The sequence below is a fragment of the Hippocampus zosterae genome, chromosome 5 (genome assembly GCF_025434085.1).
Source record: "Hippocampus zosterae strain Florida chromosome 5, ASM2543408v3, whole genome shotgun sequence".
NCBI lineage: Eukaryota > Metazoa > Chordata > Actinopteri > Syngnathiformes > Syngnathidae > Hippocampus > Hippocampus zosterae.
In genome coordinates this window covers 24,670,580-24,696,105 of record NC_067455.1, presented here as the reverse complement: position 1 = coordinate 24,696,105, position 25,526 = coordinate 24,670,580, and the positions used below count along the sequence as shown (strand labels likewise).

Here is a 25,526-nt window from a genome sequence, read left to right as displayed (position 1 = left end):
GTCCACCCTTGTTCGCAGAATCGCTTCTACTTTGCCATATTGGAGGTGTTTCTAGCATGAATTGCCCATTTAAGGTGACACCACAGCTTCTCAATTGGATTCAAACCCAGACTTTCACTTGGCCACTCCAAAACCCAAATTTATTTTTATTTATTTATTTAAAACCATTAAAAGGTGGACTGTCTGGTGTATTTCGGACTCTTGTCGTTGCTGCATGATCGAAGAGTGGTTGCGTTTGAATGTGCAAACTGTTTGTTGGTTGCACTCCTCCAGGATTTTCTGGTAGACAGCAGAATGCATTGTCCTCTACATCACAGCATGCTGCCACCACCATCCTTCACTCTTGGCATGATGTTCTTTTTATCAATTTCTGTGCGATTTTACCTCAGACATGGCCGCACATCTAAAAAGTTCAGTTTTTGACTCTTCATTCCACAGAATGTTTTTTCCAAAAGTCTTGTTCTAGGTTCTTTTACAGCCTCTTGGATGAGTCGTTGTCACACTCTTGGAGTAATTTTAGCTGGTCGACCACTCCATGACATGAACACATTTTGACAGAACTTCCTTCCAACAAGAAAAAAACTAACTGTTGGAAAACGTTGGCCACCTTGAACAAACCCTGACGGAAACTCAACCTTTGCTATCTTCACCAACACTCACATTCAATTCACATTCACATGTAAATTTCCCCAGTGTGGGACGAATAAAGGATATCTTATCTTATTCACCCTGCAGTAGGGTGAATGTTTTTTTTTTAAAGATTTTTACTTTTTTTTTAATTAAGTCATATAATTAGGTCACACTAGTGGTAGAATAAAAGTTGTGGAATTATTCGTTTTGGTCAAATTTTTTTGGAATCACAAAAATTTAGCATTTGATTAGGGGTTTGAAGACTTTTATTGCAATTATAAATGAGGTACGTAACTGTAGACAACTTTAACTTGATTGTGGGCAGTTTCTCAAGTTAACTAAAAATTAAAGGTTATGGTTTGTTTTCTCTTAGAAGCTCCTTGATACAGTAGCGTGAACCAATAGCTGATCCTTACTGTAGTGATTTGTGAACCATACTGGTTGCTTTCTGTACATTTACAAAAATAGTTACAATGATGATGATTTCCATGAATTGATTGGTGATGGTTTCCTAAATGAGTGAGGTAAAAAATAGTGTATTACTTGGTTGCAACCAGCATAGATTCTCCATCAACTTGTTTGTGTTTTAGAAAAGAATTTCTCATGTCATATTGAGCTACATTTTCCCAGACTTCCACTTTGGAAACCAGGGAGCAATATTGTTTAATGCAACACGGATATGGAAATAGGAGTCCAGAACATTCAAAAAAGCAATAAAACATCCGATGCAAGAAAAATATATAAATGGATGATCAACACGTTTCCCCAAGGTAAAACTAGAACACCCTCAGACAGTTTGGATTATTGCACTGTTGTCTTCTTTGACTCCATGCCGTTTGTAGGCAGCGGCACACATGTCATGTCATGATTGTGTATTTAGTGCTACCATTATTGCATGAATTGTTCTGTTAAAGGAAAAATGTTGAGCATCTCTCTGCTTTTTTCCCCCCCCATTTCAGACCCTATAAAGACAGCCCAAGGCTCCCTGTCTCTGAAGGCCTACAGGCTCACTCCTAAGCTCATGGAGATCTGCAAAGAGAAAGATTTCACACCTGAAGGGTTTGTAGCTCAATGTAAATACGTCATATACTGTACATCAGATGACCAACCAGTCGATCACATTTGACTTGTGGACTAAAGCTGAATAGAGAGGTTGATTGACTTTTGACTTGAATTCCTGATGCAAAAGTCCCCTTTGGGATGGACATACCTGTACCTTGGGGTCATAGACATAAATTTAACCTAAGACACAAGTGGGATCCCAATTAGTCCAGAGTCAAGTGACATTAATTTATATAGCCTTGAATAACTCAAAGGGCTTCACATGCCCACAGTTGACAAACATTAACGACATCCCTTGACATTAACGCCCAGAAGGACAAGGAAAAACTCAAACCAATCCCATCTGGTGAAAAATGAGAAACCTTCGAGGGTTTATGATTTCTGCCTCACTGGGAGATAGAATGGGACCTATCTTAGCAATAGTGCGAAGGTGAAAAGAGAGAGCATTGAATCAAATACAACACAGAGATTATTTTGTTGATTCACTCTTGATAATGGTACATTTATCGAGGCTGAGAGTAGTGTCCTTGAATATGTGCCAATGCCGAGCAGGGCCAATAATCACCTTCTTTTATTGGGGTTAAGAAGCAAAACATTAAGTCATCCATTGTTTTATCTCAGCAAGTCACTCTTTGAGATTATAGCAGATGCGCGGGTTTCCAACGACATACTGTATATAGTTGGGTATCATCAGCATAACAGTGAAACCTATTATTTACATATGATGTCACAGAGCGGAAGCACATAGAATGAAAGGGCCATGTGCTGATGCTTACATAAATTACATGGTGCGTCCTCTCTGAGAGGTAAGAACTAAACCAGGAAAGAGCGGAGCCTGAAATACCCACATACGTTCTGAGGTGTTCTCAGAGTATCTTATGATCGATGGTTTCAAAGGCAGTGCTAAGATTGCGTAATAATAATAATTGATGAGGTATCGGAGTCCATAGCCAGGAGAAGATCATTGATCACTTCAGCAAGAGCCATTTCAGGAGGATGGTGGGCCTTAAACCCTGACTGAAACGGTTCAAATTGATTATGATATGATGTTATCATTAAGCTGTTGCGGTATGACTTTTTCAAGAATATTCTAAATAAACGGGAGATTTGAAACAGGACGATCATTACAGAAACTCTGGCTTGAGGTTTGGTCGCTTAAGAAGGGTTCGAATAACAGCAGTCTTAAACACTGCTCGTAAAATGCTAGAGCAGTGGTCCTCAACTAGAAATGCTGTCGGTCCACTTTTTTTTTTTTAAATAAGACCAAGGTCCGGCCCCATGCACGGCGGTCATGGGGAGCAGGGCTATATGCCCATTTGGTATGGTCAAGCCAAGCTTTTACAAATCAACACTCTTCACAACCAACCAATAATGGGGTGCATGAAAATAACAATTATTCATTTTGCCAGTACACAGCAAATAATGAGAGGTATTGTGTTGAGGCACAGAAACTCTTTTATTTTGTTAAGTTGTGCCTGCTTAATAATAGAAATAGCCCTTTTAGGGAAATAAGACATTTTTACTTTAACTTTGTTAAACACTAGTTGTCTTTTTTCCCTTAACTTAACAAAAACAAAATTCTAATTTTACCAAAATAAATACTAAACATGAAAACAAAAATATTGTTTTCATTTGTACAATTCCCCTTTTCACATCCCCTCTGAAATCACTATATAAAATATATCAGAAGAGGAGTTAAGAACCATTTTAAATACTGACACAAGGGAGCACAGGAATGTGCAGTGCTTTTCTTCCACTAAAGGTGAATGCAATGTCTGAGGCATGCAAATATTATTTGAAGACGCCATTGTGATGTTCATTTCCCATGTTGCGGTGTTCTGTTATTAAACAGCTGCTAAGATCCCCGATGTAGACGGGAGCAGAACTGCACACAATCGAAACCTCCCGCGATTCGTTTTGTCTAATTGTCTGTGTGCGGCTCTCCTGGGCTGAAGCTGTGAGCACACTGTGGGGTCGCGCATGCGTCTGTTTCCTGACACAATCATCCATTTTGAATGGGTGTGTTTTGGGATAGACGCGTGCTGACGCTTATGTATGGACACACCTTCAGTTCAGAGGAGCCAATCAGCGCATCTTATCGCCGACATGCCCTGGTCAGCCAGGGTCTCCAGTCCAGTGAGTCAAACATTATACACGCAAAGTCGCGCTGCCGTGGTCCTCTGCATTACATCTGTTAGTGCACGCAAAAAATACAACGGATAATTTTAACAAGTGATCGCGGTAATGCGCAGATTATAGTCCACAAATATAAAATGTATAACGTAAAAATCACTTTATAAATTATTATTTTATACAATTTGCCAAGGGTCCGGACAGAGGAGGTCGGCGGTCCGGTCGTGGATCGCGATCCGCCAGTTGAGGAAGAGGGTGCTAGAGGATACTGATAAATTAATATTTAAGATGGACGGTCCCAAGATCATAAACGGATCTTTAACAAGTTTGCCAGGAAGCGGGTCAAGCACCCAAGTTGTCTGTTTTGCTGCACGAACCAGTTTTGTAAGACTTTCAAGAGACACCTTTTTGAAAGTGAGTAAAAGTTTTCAGACAACTGTTTGCCTTAATATGCCCCTTAACATCATTATTGCAGATTTTGACTGTTTTTTGGGAGATGGTGTCTTTAATCTCGTCCCTAATGAGCTGAATCTAGTAAGTAAAATAATTGCAGTCGTGAGCTGAATGGGGCCACCTATTGGAGATTGGCTGCTGTTGCATTAGCAATGCCACTATATCAAATAGGTACAGTAAGTATTCCCACCTATGGACTTCTGTCAAATGGAAAGTCCCTCACCCGGAATAAAAAACCTATGCATTAAAATTTCAACTACAATATTATATTAATAATCGATTCATAACAACAGAAGTTCCGGAAGCCATATGGAACCCCGCAGTAGCGCTAACTCAAGCAAGTCCCGCTCGGTCCTACGGAATAACATGGAGGTGACTCTTTTGGCATGAGTTTTACTGGAATCGCGAAGGATTTTTTATTTAATTCATCTACAGTGACATCCTGTAGATTGTGGCATCCAAATGAAGAGGAACAGTAATGACTGTGGAAGAGAGAGTGGAATGCAATCTGATTACCTGCTCAAAGTAAATTGCTTGTGGCTTGACGGACAGTCGAGTAAACGAACGTTTCCTGGAATCCATTACCTGTTATCATGGTAAAAAACTTCCGCTAACTGGACTGCTAATTAGTGAGAAGGTGAGTTTTATAGCACTAACTATAGGCATCAAGGACTTCGAAGCGTCCTGTGGGTGGCTTCAAAAGTTCGTTGCACGACATCAGCTGAGTAACGCTCTTATTTGATGATCAAATGAAGGTCAAGTGAGAGACAGTGAGTCAGTGAAAAGAAAAGCTACCAGGTATGTTACTAGTCTCATTTTATAGCAAGTATAGTACATATTTCATTTTATTTCTTATTGATGTTGATTGTTCTTGAAATATAATAACTTTTGGCCAAAACAAGTGCTCTTTATTTCAGCAAGCAATTGCACCATGCCTGATGGAAGACATCAAGTTTAATCGCATGCTATTTGCTCTCAAGTTTCCTACCCAATTGTTTGAGAGTGCACTTTCATCAGTACATCATGGAGTAAGCCTCTGATGATGTGTTTTAAGACTTAATGGTGCAACCGTGTCGAGGGCATTTAACAGAACAGCATTGAAATTGTTCATGACGTAATCAATTAAACCCTTACAAGAAGAAAATGAAGCAGTTGCCAGAGGCAGTAGCTCAGAGAGTGAAGTTGTGGTTAAAGAGCTAATGGCTTTGATTGTGGTCATGATTATGGCCTTGACTAAGACTAATTTTATCAAGTAATGGTCAGAAATAGCACTGGTATACGGTAGTACCATTACATTTGAGGTTGCTAGCCAAGTACCAAATCTCTTACCATTTTTTATGGGTCGCTTTGTCTATTATCTGCATGAAACCAAAAGTATCAACTGTCTGAAACGCCACGGTAAGTTGTTCCGTCAGGAGATTCATATGAATATTAAAGTCACCCATTATTAGTATATTATCTTAATGAGTCACCAAGCCAGCCATAAATGCAGAAAATTGACTGTTGACATGCATAAAGCTGGGAATACAAAGGTATCACTAAAAGCCTTGATGTCCATCAGTGCACGGTGAGACAAATTGTCTAGAAACGGAAAATTCTTGCTTGGCTCTCGACAAAGGCGGACACTTTTGCTTTCTGCACCCGTCCCTGCTCGCAACTCAGTCCATGTGCTGGCTTTGTCTGACTTTTCCTAGCCTCCTGTCATATTTTCATCCTAAAAACAAACATGGAATTGGTTCGCTGGTCTCTCGATGCCATCGACAACATTTTCTTGACGAGAAGAGCAGGCAGTGAGGAGCCTACTTGCCCCTCGGGGACTTACACTGCTGGGTACACCCTAGATCAGGGGTGCTCATTATGTAGATCCTGATCTACCGGTAGATCTAAGACAAGTCCCAAGTAGATCCGAGTAGTGTCAAGGAGAAAAAAAAACAATCATCACAATCATTTATGTGTCTTTGTACATGTTAATAATATATATTTTTGTGTTAATGTACACTGCACCCTAATCATCTTATCAGTCTCATTTTCACCCAAAAAATATTTAAAAAATAAAATAAAGCATGTGTGTGTGCGGGTGCACGTGCGCGCCGGTAAGGGTAGATCCCGGGAGGTTAGTTGATCGAAAAGTAGATCTTCGATTCAAAAGGTTTGAGCACCCGTGCCCTAGATCCTTGGAGGAAACGGAGAATGGTGTGCCTGTCAACACTGTCCGTTGAGGATGTGGATGACATCTACATTATTGGCCTTCCGATAACAGGTGTGCTGCTGTTTGGCGTTAGCAGTTTCCTGATCCATCGCAAAATTCAACCGACGGGAGCGGCTCTATTGGAAGTGAAGAGGCTGCCGGTCTAAGGATGGCTTAGTGCGGATGTCGAACACTCAGACTCAGACTGTGCTCAACCACACACTGTTGCGGTTTTGGAGCGTCTCTGCAAGATGGTCAAGAAATTGGAGAAACTGGAATCCGTGCTCAAATATTGACAGAAATGACAGATTTGGCTGATCGACGCCACGAAAGAGACATAAGCCACGGACTCAAGGCTGTCTTAAATTCTTGGGCAGCCTGCTACCAAAACATCTGCCATTTCGACCTTCCCCTGGTGAATGTATGCACGGAATATAGTCCTCCACCATCACCCGTTCCCTCATACACTCCCTTGTCTTACCGTCTTCATTGTTTATGTCTTGTGACCTGTTGTAACTGTCATATGCTTGTGCAGGAGTTTTTTGCCTATCTCAAATTATCCTCAAAATGAGGATTGTTCGAGCACGTTTTTTTCTCCCCCTCTTGCTCCCTTGTGGTTTCTTTCTGATTCCGGGTTGAGTGAACGCTGGCGCGTTTGGCTACCGCTGCTCAACCAGTATTGTTTTGTGTTTTTTGTTATTGTCAACTGTCCTTGGGTGTCTTGAAAGGCGCTTATAAATAAAATGTATTATTATTATAAAATGTTCATCACTGTTGCTAATCTAGAAGTGGCCGTCCTCGGAAGATGACTGCAAGAGCACAGCGCAGAATGCTCAGAAGTGAAGAAGAATCCTAGAATGTCAGCCAAAGACAAACATCTCTGGCACATGCCAACATCTCTGTGGACAACTTCACAATACGCAAAACAATAAACAAGAAAGGAGTTCATGTAAGGACACCACGGAGGAAGCCACTGCTGTCCAAAAAACATTGCTGCACGTTTGAAGTTCGCAAAAGATCACTTGGATGTTTCACAGCACTACTGGCAAAATATTCTGTGAACTGGTGAAACCAAAGTTGTGTTTATTGGACAGAACACGCAACACTAAAGGAGATAATTGGGGTGGTAAAAGGATAAACCCTCCTCCCCAATCATGTCAAACTTCAAGATAGTCAGCTTCAATGCTGAAGGAATTTCATCAACAAAAGCCGAAATTCTCTCCAACCTCAAAGCTGACATATTATGCCTACAAGAGACCCACAAGGACTCAATACCACCTAAAGTCCCAGGCATGCACCTAGTTGTCCACCATGCTAGCCCTGTTCATGGAAGTGCCATCTACACACGAGATCCATCGAATATCCTAAACAGCAGGGATCTCTCCGAAGAAGGGATGGAAATACTTGGAAGTAGAAACGACACATATCACCATTGTGTCAGTTTACAAACCACCGTTAACACCATTCACGTGGCCCAGAACCGTCAGCTAAAGAAACAAGGCCCTAGTTGCTATTGATGATTTCAATAGCCATAACACCATCTGGGGCTATGCCCAAAATGATAGTGATGGAGAGGTCGTTGAAGAATGGGCATTCAATAACAATCTGACAATCTTACACAATGCTAAAGATAAACGATCCTTCATGAGTGCAAGATTGAAAAGAGGCTATAACCCTGATCTGGCATTTGTGTCCTCTAACATCTACACAAATTTTGAAAAATATGTCAATGACCCAATCCCCAGATCACAACATAGACCAATCACTTTGAATTTGAGGCCAGTCATCAGGCCCCTCGACTCCAAATCAACCCCCAGATTTAACTTTTGAAAGGCAAAATGGGAAGACCTCACCCATGAACTAGATTCCAGAATCTCCACCATTGCAGCGCGAGCAGAGAACTATGAACACTTCCAAAAGCTTGTCTGGGAGGTTTCCAGGAGACACATCCCAAGAGGATGTAGAAAGACCTTCATTCCTTGCCTAACAGATCAAAGCAAGGAACTTTATGAGGACTATGTTCAAGCATATAATGCAGATCCATTCGATGAAAATACTATCGAACTAGGTGAATTGTTAACAGTCTCTGTTGCAAATGGAAAACGTGAACGCTGGCAAGAACTTATATGCAACACAAATATGACTCATAATAGCAAGAAGGCATGGAGCACTATAAAGAAATTGAATACAGAAAAGAACATCCGAACAAGAACAGCTGCCGTAACACCGGACGAAGTGGCAAACCAACTACTACTCAATGGAAAACCACCCAATAAAGAGCGAGGATACCTCAAAAAATTAAATCAGAAATGGACCGCATTATGCAAGAAAGTGATGAACTCTTCAATCCGTTCACCATGGAAGAACTCTTGGAAGCCATGAAATACCTAAAACCTGGCAACGCAGCAGGACTCGATGGTATTACACAAAAATAATTCAGCACTTCGGTACAAAGACCAGATCATGGATACTTGCTCTCTTCAACAACTGTGCAGCAAGCCTAAAGATCCCGAAGATATGGCGTAGAGCAAGAGTCGTGGCCCTGCTAAAACCTGGTAAAGAGAATAAAAAAAGCTATCGTCCTATCTCGCTCCTATGCATCCTCTACAAATTATATGAACGAATGATAATGGCCCGAATGTACCCTACAGTGGAACAACAACTATCGCCAGACCAGGCTGGATTTCGTCCAGGGCGATCATGCTGTAGCCAAATATTAAACCTCACTCAGTACAGCGAGGATGGTTTTGAGGCCAAGCAAATTACTGATGCAGTTCTTGTAGACCTGACTGCTGCATAGGACACAGTAAATCACAGAATTCTTCTCCTGAAACTTCCTAAAGCTGTTCATATTACAACGATTGTGAAAATCATACAATCACTGCTTACAAACAGACGCTTCTTTGTCGTAATGGATGGCAAGAAAAGTAGATATCGAACACAAAAAAATGGTCTCCCACAAGGCTCTGTTCTGGCTCCAGTACTTTTTAACATCTACACAAATGACCAACCAGAGTTGTATATGCCGATGATTTGTGTATTGCCACCCAATCGCGCTCATTTGAAACCACCGATAGGAAAGCTGCTCTTCAACATCTAACAGAGTATTATAAACAAAACTCACTTAATGCCAATACAGGAAAGACGCAGGTGTGTGTATTCCACCTAAACAACCACCAGGCAAATAGAAAATTAAGCATCCACTGGAATAATGAGAGACTTGAGCATATTCACCATCCCGTCTATCTTGGAGTCACATTAGATCGAACGCTCTCCTTCGCAGAACATGTAAGGAAACTCAAGTCGACAGAAACAACCTCTTAGCTAAACTTGCTAACTCTAACTGGGGGACAGATCCTAAAACTCTGAGAACAACAGCTCTAGCACTATGCTACTCTACTGCTGAATATTGCTCAGCAGCATGGGCAAGATCGTGTCATGCTCACAAAATAGATCCTGAGCTGAACAACACATGCAGAATAATTACTGGCATACTAAAACCAACGCCACTGCCAGTACTCTACAGATTGGCGGGCATCGCACCACCACACATACGAAGAGACACCTATGCAAGGACACAAAAGCATAGTCAAGAAAATGACACAAGGCACCCCCTCCATGGTCATAGTGACTCAATAAGAAGACTGAACTCCAGAAAGAGCTTTATGACCGTTCAAAGTTTAGATCCTGAGCAGTCAACAAACCACAGGCTTGAAAAATAGAGAGAATGGGACAGCTCTGCACTAAATGGTGCAATCCAAAGCCCAAACGAACATCTTCCAAGTGGAACTGCCCTCTCAAGAAAGAACTGGGTGACATTAAATAGAGCAAGAACCAGAGTGGGCAAGACTGGGAACAACACCTATAAATGGTGACTCTCACTCAGCAGTGAATGTCCGTGTGGCCACCCAATACAAACAATGGAGCACATTCTTCGGGACTGTGAACTGGGGCCCACCTGCACAGATCAGGACCTCTTAGACACTAGTGATGGTGACAAGCAATGGATCCAGTACTGGCGCGACAAGATATGATGATGATGACTAAAGGAGAAAAATGGCACAGCACACAAACATCAAAACCTCATCCCAACTGTGAAGTATGGTGGAGGTGGCATCATGGTTTGGGGCCGCTATGTTACCTTAGGGCCTGGACAGATTTCTATTATTGAAGGTAAAATAAATTCCCAAGTTACCTAGACATTTTGCAGAAGAACTTAATGCCATCTGTCCACCCAATTGAAGTTCAACGGAAGATGAGTGATGCAACAGGACAATGACCCAAAGCTAGAAGTAAATCAACAGAATAAAATACGCCTTCTGGATTGGCCCAGTCAGAATGCATGATCCCAAGAGAGTGATTTACACCAGACATCCCAAGAATATTGCTGAACTCAAATAGTTTTGGAAGGAGGAATGGTCCAAAATTCTTCCTGACCATTGTGCAGGTCTGATATGCAACTACAGGAAATATTTGGTTCAGGTTATTGTTGCCAAAGGAGGGTCAACCAGTTATTAGATCCAAAGGTTCACTTACCACTTATGGTGAATGTTTACATGGTCTGTTCAGTAAAAATATACAAGAGCATAGTTTTTTTTGTGTGGTATCTGTTCAAGCAGACTGTGTCCATTGTTGTGACTTAGATGATCAGAACACATTTTATGACCAATTTATGCAGAAATCCAGGTAATTCCAAAGGTTCACGAACTTTTTATTGCAACTGTATGAACAAGATTGCGTTAATCTGGGTCCCGTATTGTTCCTCAATTGGTGTGACGGGAGGTTGCAAATGTTCATCTCTTGAATACTTACTTTGGAAGCAGACACTGTATCTTCAATACGACCAAACAACGTATAATGCCAAAACTTGTCTAGTAGCACCAACTCAGTAGAAAGCGGTATACAACAGTCTATAGTCGGTATACAGTGCAGCAATAGGTAGTGTATCACAATGTTGAATGTGACCATCTAATCTATGTAAAAAAATGAAACATGTTGTTAAAGTCTCGCATAGGGCTTGTTGGCTCTATCCCTACAGACTCCACACCCATCCTTGCATGCTCGCTAATAACCTGCAACCTGGGCTACTCTAATGTGGATTTTCGTGGAAAGCTCAAACAGTAATCTTTGTTTCTAGAAAGAGTGATGGTGCCTTCCTAATTTAGGTGAAGGCCATCCAACCTCAGCAGGTCAGGTCGAGCCCAGAAATTGGGCCAGTTATCTACAAACTCAAGTCCCTGTTCACTACAAAACCTAGCCAGCCACAGATTAAGTGAGAATAATCTGCTCAACCTCTCATTGCCTCTTCCAGGCAAGGGGCCAGAGACAATTACTTGATGCCACGATGATCTTGATGATCACGAGGCTATGTTCTTCTTTATGATCTCTGATTGTCTTATCCTAGTGTCATTGGAGCCAACATGTATCACTGTCAAAGTAGCTAGTGTTGTTAGCTTCTCGCTGGTGTCTAGGTCTGTTGCGTGTCAGCTCCCGAAGGCAGGGGTGTCCAAAGTCGGTCCTCAAGGGCTGCTGTCCTGCCTGATTTCTTGCTTACTTGCTTGCTTACTTGCTTATTCCAGTCCTTCGTAGCCGAAGACGACGTTGCGCTCCCCCATCCTTCGATCCCCGCGCTGTTGACGCCGCTGATGCGCACGTTGGTGCGCCCTCAGACCCGCCAGAGTAGCGCAGCCGCGCCCGCAAAGGTCGCAGCGATAGTGGCCGTCCATAACCGGTCCGGCATGTCGCTTCTCCCTGCGCTGCAGGGCCGCCAGGTTGTATGAGGCGTCGTGATGCGCTGCGCCCTCCAGGGTGCGTCGTCGCCACTCCACCCGATCCGATGCCGTTTCCTCCATGTTGGTCGGATCGATGGCGAACTTCTTGAGAGTGACCTTTATGCTGTCTTTAAAACGCTTCAGCTGCCCGCCGCTGCTCCTCTCCCCCGTACTTAATTCACCGTACAGCACCTTCTGCGGGAGTCTGTCCGGTGGCATGCGAACAATGTGGCCGAGCCATCTCAATTGACGCTGGAGGAGGAGAGTCGTTAGCGGTGGGACTTGCAGTCTGCTTCTGACGTCCGTGTGCGGAATTCTGTCCCACCAGTGAATGCCCAGGATCTTCATTAGGCAGTTAATGAAGAAGCGCTCCAGTTGCTTAAGATGTTTAGCATAGGGGACCCATGCTTCTGAACCATAGAGTAGGATAGACACACACACAGCGTTAAAGACCTTAGTTTTTGTGGTAAGAGTTAAGTTCTTGTTGAGGAAGCATCGCTTAGACAGCCGTCCAAATGCTGCAGCTGACTACCCGATCCGCCTTTGGATCTCGGGTGTGAGGTCGAGCTTCATGTTGACAGATGAGCCAAGGTAGACGAAGTCGCCAGTGTTCTTCAGAGCATTTTCCCCGGAGTGGAAGATAAAGGGGTCTGCTGCAAAATCTCTGTCTTTGTTGCATTTAGGACGAGGCCAGCGCGGGTATACGTGTCCGTGAGGACGTCAAGGGACAGCTGCAGTCCTGGTGGCGTGTGACTCAGCATTGCAGCGTCATCGGCATACTGCAAGTCCAGCACAGACATGTTACTGATCTTCGTTCTGGCTTTCAATCTTCTTAGGTTAAAAAGGCTGCCATCGAGACGGTAATTGATCGAGATACCGTCTCGTATTGGGTCGGTATTGTTGTAAACATGTTTCATCATGACAGCAAAGTACAGTAGATGTTGAACAGGATGGGTGCAAGGACACATCCCTGTTTGACCCCCACAGCCACTGGGAAAGGGTCGGACTTTTCACTTCCACACACCACCCGGCCTTGCATACCATGGTGAAGGGCCTTTAACACCGCAACAAATTTTGGGGTGCAACCAATGCGTCCCAGCACACCCCATAGGAGCTCCCTGCAGATTGTATCGAAAGCCTTAGCTAGATCTATGAAGGCGATGTAGAGGTTCCGATGTTGTTCTCTACATTTTTCTTGTAGCTGGCGCAAGACGAAGATCATATCTGCAGTGCAGCGGTCTCTGCGAAAGCCGCACTGTGATTCGGGGAGCACGTCATCGACTATGGTGGAAAGAAGTCTGAAGAGCATAATGTGGGCAAGGACTTTCCCTGCCGTTGCCAGTAGAGAGATGCCCCTGCTATTTCCGCATGCTGCATTGTCGCCTTTCCGCTTGTATATATAGATGATGTTAGAATCTTTCCAAGCTTGTGGCACGTCTTCCCCCTCCCAACATTCCCGCAGGAAACCGTGGATATCGTCCAGGAGGGCTTGCCCGCCAAACTTCAGTAGCTCGGCAGGAATCCCGTCTGGACCAGAGGCTTTGTTGTTCTTCAGGCCATGGAGAGCAGATTTTGTTTCTTCCAGCGTTGGTGGTGTGCTTAGTTCTTCTCTCTGCGGGAGGGGAGGGATATCGTCGAGAATCGTGGGATCAGATGGGTTGATCCTGTTTAAGAGTTCCCGAGAGTACTCAGCCCACCTTGCGAGTATAGAAGGGCGGTCAATGAGTAGTTGATCGCCGTCGGCTGATCGCACGGGGCTTACAGAACCCTTTATTGGGCCGCAGACAGCTTTCAGACCGTCATAGAATTGGTGAAGCTGATTTTGGTCGGCGTGCTGTTGTAGCTGATTTGCGTAGGAGGTCCACCAGGTGTTCTCCAGCGTTCTTAATTCCCGCTGGGCCTCTGCGCGTTGCGTGCGGAAATTATTCCATGCCTGCAGGGAACCCGAACGCAATGCATGGTCGTGTGCTTCGTTTTTCTTCTTTAAGAGATTCTTGATTGAAATGTTGTTCTCGCAGAACCAGTCGCGATGTTTGCGACTAGTTACGCCAAGAACCTCTCGTCCTGTTGTGAGGATCCCTTTGCTGGTGTTCTCCCATCTTTCGGAGAGGCTCTGGTCTTCGTTTGATGCTGGGTCACTGCTGTCGTCTCGTTGTTGGAGCCATTGAGCAATAGCTCCCTGATACTTGTTTCTGTACCCTGGGTCGAAGATCTTGTTGATGTTTATTTTTGGTACAGCTGGAGTTCTTCTTGCCGGTGGACGGACGCGGATGCCTAGTGAGCTCACAACCAGCCGATGGTCAGTGGATGCTTCCGCTCCACGCATGACACGCGTGAGGGAGACAAATTTCCGGTCCACTTGACGGACGATGACATAGTCAAGCAGATGCCAGTGTCGGGAACGAGGATGCATCCAGGTGGTCTTGTGCATGTCACGGAGCTGGAACATGGTGTTTGTTATTGCTAGCTCATGCTCCGTGCATAAAGTTAGTAGGCGTTCTCCGTTTGGGTTGCATGAACCGATACCGTATTTGCCGATGACTCTGTTCCAGGTCATCCAGTCTCTGCCAACTCTGGCGTTGAAATCCCCGAGTAGGAGGATGGAGTCCCTCGAGTCGATGTTACTCAGCTGTTGGCTCAGCAGTAGATAAAAAGCGTCCTTGGAAGCCTCGTCGGATGTGAGGGTCGGGGCGTATACACTAAGGAGGGTGACAAAGCGTCCGTGGGCCAGTGGAATTCGCCATCTCATAAGGCATTCGGAGACACCGATTGGAGACGTTGGGATTGGTCTTAGTAGGCTCTGCTTCACAGCAAAGCCGACTCCATATAGTCTTCTGTTGTCATTGGGGAGACCCTTCCAGAAGAAGGTGTAGCCACCTCCAGGCTCCGACAGAGAGCCTTCCTCATGGAAGCGGGTCTCACTCAGAGCCGGCGCAGTTCTTCTGCTACCAGTGCGGTTTTTCTGGAGGGTCGATCTTCGTTGTCCAGGAGTGTACGTACGTTCCAGGTTGCTACCTTGAGAGAGCTATGTGAACTTTTCCTGTTGTTGCGGCCACTAAAAAGGGGACTCCCGACGGGTGCGGCTACCCGTCCCGGGTTTAGTCTTGGGGCAGACATTTTTCTAGGTCACATTTTCTAGACCCTTCCTCGGAGTGAGGGAGGCAGTGCGGACCCTGAAAAGGGCTGCCTTGTCACTCGGATGCTCACCGGAGAGCGCCGCTGCCCCATTTTTCCAGCAACTCAACGACGCCGACCCGAGCCGCCCACGTGCAGGGGGTGTGCTGAAGGCTTCCAGTCTGTCATAACCTGCCCCCGTCGCCCACCTTCCCCGTCGCCGCAGGACTTTGTCAATGTTGTGATGAAGCGGGGTGTAGGGGAGGGGTGCAAATGGTGTTCGATGATGTTTTACGTGGAAGGGGCCTGAACAATGCCCAGTCCACGACTTGACCTCACTACCCTTGAGTCAGCGGCAAGGAAGAGTCCAAGACGGCTGAGGGCTGTGTGGTTGCAGTGAGCTGCCGGGTCTGCAGTCTGTCGCAGTCCGCTTCAGGAGGCCAGCCCACCTGGCCCGTTGATTTTCTGTTAGGGTTTTCTCCCTTAGCCTTTCACATTTAGTGTACCCACAAGGCAGCGGGACCAGTTTGACCCATAGCTGGGGGAGGGATTGGTGAATAATCGGGACGTATCCACATCCGTGGGCCCAGCACTCAACACCTCTGGGGCTCCTTCCTGCTCCGAGATCCCTAGCTGATCAGCTGGCATGTTGCCATTACCGTGGTGCACCTCTGGGAGGTTACGCTCGGGTCTTGTCGGGGGAGAGGCTATAGTCTTGCGCATCACCTCGACCTGTGTGATTGTCACACCGCACCACGCCTGATTTCTAGCTCTCCCAGGAGCGACACACCTGATTCAAATATCAAGATCGTTCTAATGCCGCTTCATAGCTGGCTGATGAGCTGATCATCTGAATCAGGTGTGTTGCAGCCCGGAGAGCTGGAAAACTGGCAGGACAGTGGCCCTCCAGGCCCGGAGCTGGACGTGCCTGCCCTAAGGTTAGCTTCAATATCAAGGGCTCTGGATCCAGGAATACACTCTACTGTTTCTGTGTTTTTAAACTTTTAAACTTGATGGAACTGAAGAAAGAGTAGCAAACATGGGGGAGAGGATTCAAGCAGGAAGAATACTGCGGAAGAACCTGTAATAATGTGAATAAGGGGGGAACAGCACTCGAACACTGAATGCTGAGGTTAATGCTAACCCTCAAGCTAACAAAGTTATGGGCCCTGATTAAAGTTTTGGAGGAGATACAGGACGTGTGTAAGGACATGAAACGACAATAGAATGACATTAAATGTGAGCTGGCAAATCTTCATCACATAATTGCCGAAGCGGAAAGTCGAGTTTGGGTTATGGAAGTCTGGGTCCAAATGGTGGAATGGAGGCTAAACAAGAAGCAACATGTGATTAGACAGCACAAAAATAAACTGCAGTTATTGATCAAGAAGGGAGGTCCAGAAGAGAAAACCTCATGTTCCAGGAGACGAGGGGTTGCTGATGATCGAAATTGTGGAGAAAATGCAGGAGCTATTTAAGACATCCCCCAGACAACAGCGCTGGCAATAGAAAGAACAGACCCCATACTCATCCTGCCAGCACTGGTAAATATGGTTGACAAGCCATGATCCATATTCAGCAAATTCCTTTGATACCTCCTTGAAGACCAAGGAGGAGACATTACGCAAACCTTAGGGAAAGCAGAAAGGTGTATTGGAACAGAAAGCCAATCTATTTTGATCACAATTGTTGGAGAAATGCAAGGACTACGTTGAAGCTAGCGGGTGTTGAAGCTGAGGAAGATTTGCTTCCAGACACTGTTCCCTGCCAAGCTTCGAGTATTTGATGAGAATGGGACTCGGCTATATCAGACTGCGGAGGACGTGACTGCGGACATGGGGAGAGGGCTGCCAACAGCGAAAGTTTGTCAAGTTTCGTGCAGGGTCATTTGTGACGGACTCCAGATCACCACACTTTGTTTGTGTTCATCCATGTTTTTTAGTTATTGTTTTTTTCAGAGAGAAGATCAGTTGTGTTTAACTCTCAAATTTGTTGTTATAATATTAAGGAGAGAAAATGGTCGGTGAGAAGGTCAAATGTATTTCTTACGTCTTCGATTGAACCCAGTTAAATGAAGCGAAGTCTTGACTAAAATGAATAGACCCATGTGGTATACTTACAGGAAACCTATGTAAATAAAAAAGAACATTTGAAGCTGAAGAGAATAGGTCATTGGAGCACGGTTGCGATTTTTGAGTTGAGTGAGCAAAATTTGGAGAGAAAAAATGTTTGAAATGCTAGATCAGGAACGAAGATTTACCTTTGGTGGGGAACCATATAGATGGAAGTTGAATTCCTCTTGTCAATGTCTATGCTAGTAGAAATTTAGATTTTTTTTTTCACCCTTGAAAATTCCAGGTTTTTGTGAGAACAAAATCTGAAGGCCTTTTGTAAATGGACAAAAGATGATAATTCTCCTGTATATTTATTTATGCATTGACTTGGACCTTATGGCAATGTCCAAACTTATCGTATTTTCCTGACTATAAGGCGCCATTAAAAGTCATACATTTTTTCCCAAAGGGACAGGACGTCTAATGATGTGGAGCGTCTAGTGTATGAGCCGAGTTCCAAAGCATGACTGAGAGCACCTCTGGCCTACACGCTGTTTATATAGAGAAAAGGCAGAGTGAGTGACGACAGGCATGCGGAAGTCCGCCAATGAGTGAAGGGTGAGTGTGTAAGAAAAAATCCTCCATAAACTTCAACTTGTTCAGAATTCAGCAGCCCGGATCATCACGAGAACCCCCTCGTTCCATCATATCACCCCCATTCTTCGACAGCTCAACTGACTTCCTGTCAAATTTAGAATCAACTTAAAATTACTTTTCTATACATTCAAAGCCATCCATAACCTTGCGCCCCCCTATCTGTCAGATCTTCAAATCTCCATTCCCTCTCGCTCACTCAGGTCGTCATCTTCCCTCCACCTTTTTCTACCCTCTGCCCGTCTCAGTACAATGGGGTGCAATTCAGTCGCTCTGTCCCCAAACTCTGGAACTCACTTCCTCCCAACATTCGTAATATTGACTCTTTCCATATTCAAAACCCACCTATTCAGACTTGCCTATCCACCTTAAATCTTTTTCTTTATTATTTTATCCGTGTTTTATTATTGCTCTTGGTTGTACAGTGTCCTTGAGCGTTATGAAAGGCGCTTGAAAATGTAATGTATTATTATTAGTATTATTATTATTAAGAGTTGAAGAGAAAAACATTAGTACATCGTAAAATGGCTAAATAAAGTTCAACCAAACTCAGTTTTGCTTCCGTTGCCTTTTCAAAAACGTGGTTTTAGCATGCGTGCATGCAAATGCCGTATATTTAAGCTGTATGTCTGACCATGCCTGGTTGCGCCCAATAATACAGTTCGTTTTGTGTACTGTATGTGTCAAAGAAATGGAACCCGTTACTGAGACTGCGCCCAACAATACAGTGCCCCGAATGGTCGTGAAAATACGATAATTGAAACTGGGTTTGTACAAATACTTCTCAAGTGTCTTATGTGTCTAATGAGATATGTATGATAAACCAAGCAACACACCCCAATTTGGAAGTCAAGGAATTTAAACAATTGTCGCGTCTAATTATGACACAAACAGCACGCTACTTTTTATTTATTTTTCATTAGTTAATTGTGCAGTTCAAAAACAATCCATATTAATTGTGTCCCTTACAAATTTGTGAAGAAAGCCCCTAAGCCTGGTTGCACGTGTCAAGATCGATGAAAATTTGAAGTTGCAAGGAACAGCCCAAGACCTCAAAAAAGTATCTTGGAGTTATATGCTAAACCGCAATATTGAATTTTCTTTCATGTTTGGCCCTCTTCTTTGGCCTACTGTAGAAGTCATTAGTTAAAGAAATATCCTCCCAAGACATTTAATCAGTTTGTCTTGAAACCATGAGTGTTTCATCGCAAGACGTTGAAGATATAAAGTAAAAGAAAAGCATTTTATTTCATTTAACACTCTTGCCTTGGCGACGTGTTGTTTGCGAAGAAAAATTACATCTCTTTCGGTGGTCTTAATATTTGTGGAAAACAAGCCTATTTTGATGGTTTTAACAACTACAACAATTACAATTACAGGGAAATCATCGTGATACTGCATACAAACCTATGGCTTGATCACTTTAGCATGACATGTAATTGTTTCATGAAACATGACATTTGAAAGAGCTAAACTCTATATAAATAAATCGACATATATAGCTAGCTGGATGACTGAAATTTAGGGTTTTTTCTATCCTAATTTGCAGTCTTTGCGATTTGATTCGAAATGTAATTCTACTACATCGTGATGTAAATTTGAATTTTTAATTGTTCAGCCCTCTTTCAAATTGTGTAAAGTGTTCTCCCTCCTCCCCCAACCTTATGCATAATTTTTTTGCATACATACCAGTACTTCCCCAAAAGCTCCAGTCTCATCTGTCCAGAGGACGTTATCCCAGAAGGGTTGGCGCTTGTAAATGTGCGTTTTGGCAAATTAGTCATGTTTTTCTCAGTAGCCATTGTGGGCTTTACTTTCTTTTACAGAGGCATACCAAGAGTTGTGCTTGTGCCTTTACACAAAGAACACACTTTACTTGCTGTGAAACATGGAGGTTGGCGTAAATTGTCATATTGCAGTGACTGCTTTCAAAGGTTATGCAACAAACTATTACTTTTGGCTTATAAAAAAAGTCAGATTTTCATAATTGAACTTTCAGCACATTTTTATTTATTGTTAAATTGTCATGTTCACATATTTTAGCTACCATACTTGTGTCTTTTCTTTCTTTCTGTGATTCAAAAGGTACAAATGTTTTGGATAAAGCGATGCTTCTATTTGGCAATTGAGAAGACCTCCTAGTGCACTGTTCTTTGGAGTGTGGGCAATCGGTCAATAGCATGCACTTGAATTTTCAATCTGAAGCACCTAATTAGTCTTTGTTTTTGTCCAGTGGGAACCAACTTGGAAAGATCATGACATTAAGTGTGACAAAGTCTAATATCTTTGAACAATTTGTCATGCCTGAAATGTGTTGGTCCTCTGTTTCCTCATAGGCCTATTCATATTGCTCTATTGCCACCTGAAAAGGTCATAATATGCAGGATATAAGTTGAGCCCCAGTGATGGATAATTGTGCCAATATATGTAAAAGGTTGTAGTGAGCCATAGTTTCCTGTCCTCCCCCTTGGAACTCAGTACCGAATTGTTCACTTTTTATGGTCTTTGTGTCGTGCTTCATGCTACATCCTGGGGGGGAGCTGCATGTGGAAAACCTTCAACTGGTCCAGAATTCTTTAGCCCGGATCATCACTAGAACCCCCTCTTTCCATCATATCACCCCCATCCTCCAACAGCTCCACTGGCTCCCTGTCAAACTTAGAATCAACTTCAAAATACTCCTCTATACATTTAAAGCCATCCATAACCTTGCCCCCCCCTATCTGTCTGACCCTCAAATTTCCATTCCCTCAGGTCCTCATCCTCCCTCCAACTCTGTGTACCCTCTGCCCGTCTCAGCACGATAGGGTGCAGAGCTTTCAGACGTCCTGCCCCAAAACTCCGGAAGTCACTCCCACCTAACGTCCTTAATGTTTATTCTCCTCCCACATTCAAATCCCACCTCAAAACCCACCTATTTCAAATCGCATACTCAGTTTAAATCCATCTCTTCTTCTATTATTTCACATTTTAACTGTGGTTTTATTGTTGTTGTTTTGATTGTAAGGTGTCCTTGAGAGTTTTGAAAGGCGCTCATAAATAAAATGTATTATTAGTAGTAGTAGTAGTATGTGGATCAATATTCAGATTTCTTGGACATAATATTTTAAATTGGTATTGGCTCCATATTGGCATTGTAGAAAGAAAAAAAGGGAAAGAAATTGCAAAATTTACGATCAGCATTCACTTTCACTTACATGAATTTCTTGGATAATGTCTTTGATTTTGCATGCTCCGTCTTTCATTTTGATCACTTTTACCCACTCTTCCAGCATCAGAGCTCTTCTTGTCTTAGCTGCTTGACATCCAAAGGTCCGTTTTGTAGCCATTTTAGCAATGCATCGTCCATGCTCGTCTGAATCTAACAATAACAAATTCTTCCTAGACCCGGTGGCTTTTCTTTCCACCATCTCACTGTCTTTAACTCGACCTCCCCTCGATCGCCACCCAAGACAGCGTTGCTCAGCTGATGTCATGCAATGAACTTTTAAGCCAGCCAAGGGACGCTTCGTAGTCCTTGATGGCCATAGTTAGCTCTCGAAGGCTAAAAACCTTACGCTAACTGGAGCGCTTCTCTCTCATTGGCGCTCAAGTTAGCGTAAGGTTTTTAGCATGATAACAAGTAAAGCATTTTCCAAAATGCTTTACTTGTAATACGAGGGAACGTTCGTTTATTTGAATGTCCGTCGAGCCATAAGCAATTTACTCTGAGCAGCTAATCAGATGCATTCCACTCTATTACGGCATTCACTCTTTTACGGATCTAGCTTCAGTGTCTACACACATAGACAGTGAGGTCCCTCTTGGCCAATCGGAGGCCAGAATGATGCTTGGTAAGCCAATGGCAGAGCAGCTATGAGTATGTTGCGTTCAGGTAACTCACAGCTGTGACCAAAATAAACATAGTTCACTATGTAAAACACTATGTGTGGTGGTTGCTGTTGCCGTTTCCGAACGAAGCAGTCGAGGTCGCTGTTGGGTTAGACTTTGTTGTAGTCTGTCTTCCCGAGGCTGGAGCAGAGAAAATGATTTTGTATAACGCAACAGGGGTTTTTTTTTTTGTCGTATGGGGGGCAGTAGAGTGGGAATGGTGTTAATGCATTTCACATTAGGGGGTATTTTCGCCCACGTAGGTTTCGTTCTAGAGGAGTTTCACTGTAAATAATGAATTGTATTGTATTCCTTTTTGCATAGCTCCATCTAGTGGATGAGTAACACAACTGCAGCCAGGGCTCTGTATAAAGTTGTATTACATTCCCTTTAGCGTAACTCCATCTAGTGGATCAGTAATGCAACTGTAGCCACTATTGTAGCTTATATTTTACACGCCTTATAAATGCAGTGCGCCCTATACAATATATGAAAACAGCTTTAAAATGGCCCATTCATTGTGCGCTTTATACTCAAGAGCACTTTATAATGTGGGAAATACGGTACTACCCTTTCACTTGCAAAGCAGGCAGGTCTGACATGATGACTGCCACAGAAAACATAATTTGATAAACACAGTGTGTGCTCTCATTGGCATGAGCAGCGTCTTCAAAGTCATCAGTCAGTCCATGTAGTTTAAAGTTGATCAGTAGTCACTCTACTAAAAGCGAAGGAGAGTGTTGTCTCTGAACATTAGACAAGAAAGTATTGATAAGCAGGTGAAATCTATAAAACGATCTCTCAAACAGCTTCATGCTGATGTGCCTTCAGTTGCACATATTTTTCAAAAGCTTTAATGTCCTCGGAATCCCTGCAAGTGGCCACAGGAGAAACATGGATAAAATGATTAAGAGTGGTAGCCAAAGAGCCCAGAACACCTTCCACAGAATTTTAACATGAACTCCAAGGTTATGGTGCATGAATGTCCGTTTGCACCATCCGACGTCATTTGGGCAAAGGTGTACTACTTCATGGGAGATGTCCAATGCGGACACCATTGTTGAAAGCAAATCCCAAATATGTGAATTTGCCACAAAGCATATTGGCAAGTCAGAAAGCTTCTGCGTGAATAGCTTTTGGTCCAACTGGAGCTAAGCAAGATAATGACCCAAAAAAAACACCCTGAAATGGCTGATGGCAAAACAAGCTATTTTTCTCAAGCTGTTCCTTTAATAAAAGTGTAAAAATAATCACAACTACTGTGGTAAATAGACTGAATTCGATCTTGATAAATGATGTGATGTTTACATTGATCTGTCGGGATAGATCACGTCACACGCAAACATTTGACTCGAGATTTCATTCAGTCTGACGAAAAAAGTCTGCATGTAAACCTGGCTTATGTATTATTTTCTATTCAGTTATTTCTATTTTATTTCATAAACAGAGGAATACCAATGATTCTGTTCACATTTCTAAATCTTCCAGAGAGAAATGTTAGACCCAAAATAGCTTCAATGATTTGATTTGATTTGACTTTGACTTTTTATTTGGTCTCCCATAGGAGAAACTTGTCTCGGAGGACATGCCCTCCTTGCTGCTACATGCATTGAACAATACAAACACATGCGCTCCACCACATACATTGGACAATACATACAGTACCGGACGGTATATACTCTACACACAATAGACGGTACATCACAGTCATATGCACACCCCACACTGCCCTCATGTCCTCCTGCTTGTCTGTCTGCCTTTCTCTAGTTCTTTGTTAATTAGGCTGATAGCCTGCGGTACGAATTAGTTTTTTGTATTGGTTTAATTTGCAGAGAAAAGGGTCCTGTACCTCCAATGACTGTTAAAAAAAGCATCAATTGCACCGTTTTAACCTTACCGGAGAGGAATTTACTTGACTTTCCTGTGTGTCTGTCCGTCTCATTCCCCTCCAGATTGAAGAAGGCTAACATTGGCTTTGATCACATGTTTGAGGAGGTGCCCATTGTCATCAAAAACTCTCACCTTATCAATGTGCTGATGTGGGAGCTGGAGGACAAGTCCACAGTCGCTGATAAACACGAACTACTCAACCTATCCAGCAGGTCAGTATCATTGAGCATTTACTCAGAAACCCATGGTCAAACCAACATTTATTTTTTGTAGGGCATATTGTCCTGTTTGCCGAAGTCAGAAAAGGTGCAGAGCTGCAAATTTTTTTGGCGATGTAGATCCTCCCATTGACTTATCATTGTGGAATGTATGAACTCTGGCTGGCTCTAGCCAATGCGACACACCTCCCAATTTGACGACATACTTTTACAAAAGAAGTTTTTAACATTGCCTTTAATTTATAACATCACAACATTCAAAATATGTAATGGAAAATGGAGCTTCTTGGCTGCCTGAGAGGCAGGCGTCTCCAATGTGGAGCTTCAGTAAGAAGATAATTTTGTCCCGCTAAACTGGCCGCGGGGGGCTAATGGCTGCTAATGCAAAAACGAGTTGAATAAAACTTTACCGTGGCTATGTCTGAAAGCTCCGACCAATCGCCACCAAAATTCATTTACACATTCCTACTCTTGTCCACTTCAACCTTTCAAAAATTAAAAAATGACCATCACGTTATTTTTGGTTTTGTGCGGCTGATAATAGCTTTTCCTTAAAGGAGCTCACATTAATTGTCCATAAAATCCAAAATATCGTGCCAATCGCTTTTAAATTTTCACAGGTTTAAGTGGACATGAGTAGAGCATTGCATGTTTTTTGTGAATATTGGTCCCTGTTCTTAGACATTAGGTGACAAACAGAATGTGACAAAGCAAGCCAGGAAATATTATTACAATGCTTGCGTCCTCCCATCAATGACGTAGTTAGGCTGAGATGTACAACAAGTCGACCAATGTGATGCATGTCCTTGGTTCCAGTTGGGCTCACAGCTGCCCAGATCCTCGAGAACTACATTTCAAAATGGAACAAATAACTCTACACCATACGTAGTTGCACTATGAATACTATGAAACTGTCTATAAATACAAAAAGAAATGCTTGTAGACATATTTCTCTCTTCTTCGGCATTTAGCACTTTATAATGAACATAGTAAAATTTGAAAAAAGGTACTGTTCTAAAGAAAACAAAAAAAAACCCCACTTTTCATTTTGATTTCATGAGACCTTTATCCATTTATTTCTAAACGTTTAGCTTTGATTTGCCACCATTTACAATTTAATAAAACTATCGAATTGATCTACAAAATCAAAATGAGGTTTGCGCCTGAACATTAAAAAAAACATCATTAAAGATTCGGGGGAATGTGGTTTTTTTTTCTTTTTGCACTAAACTTGGCAGACCTAATCCGCCACACCAAGGATTTGCATTTTACAGAATCTGTCGTTGGAAGTGGAAAGTTTGAATCCAACTGGAACTAACACGATTAGGGGTGTGTTCAGAAATATGCTCAGAGCGCGCACTGCTTCATTCTAACCGTTTAGAAACTCCAACCATGTTTCAACTGGTTTTTCATTCAGAGTACCCCCAAAAAGGAGCGCGCTGTAGGTACTCCAACTTGGGACACAGTGCGCCCAGTGCTCCAGGCAGAA

The 25,526-nt window shown here is 43.1% G+C and overlaps 1 protein-coding gene across 1 annotated transcript in view; it reads left to right on the top strand.

The window, feature by feature from the left end:
• Nucleotides 1-25,526, top strand: part of LOC127600326 (eukaryotic translation initiation factor 3 subunit H) — a 109,288-nt gene that overhangs the window by 57,781 nt on the left and 25,981 nt on the right. Inside the window, exons 4-5 of the mRNA XM_052064823.1 lie at nt 1,590-1,689; nt 23,882-24,031. Coding sequence (XP_051920783.1) covers nt 1,590-1,689; nt 23,882-24,031 — 250 coding nt within the window. The remainder of the gene's footprint in view (nt 1-1,589; nt 1,690-23,881; nt 24,032-25,526) is intronic.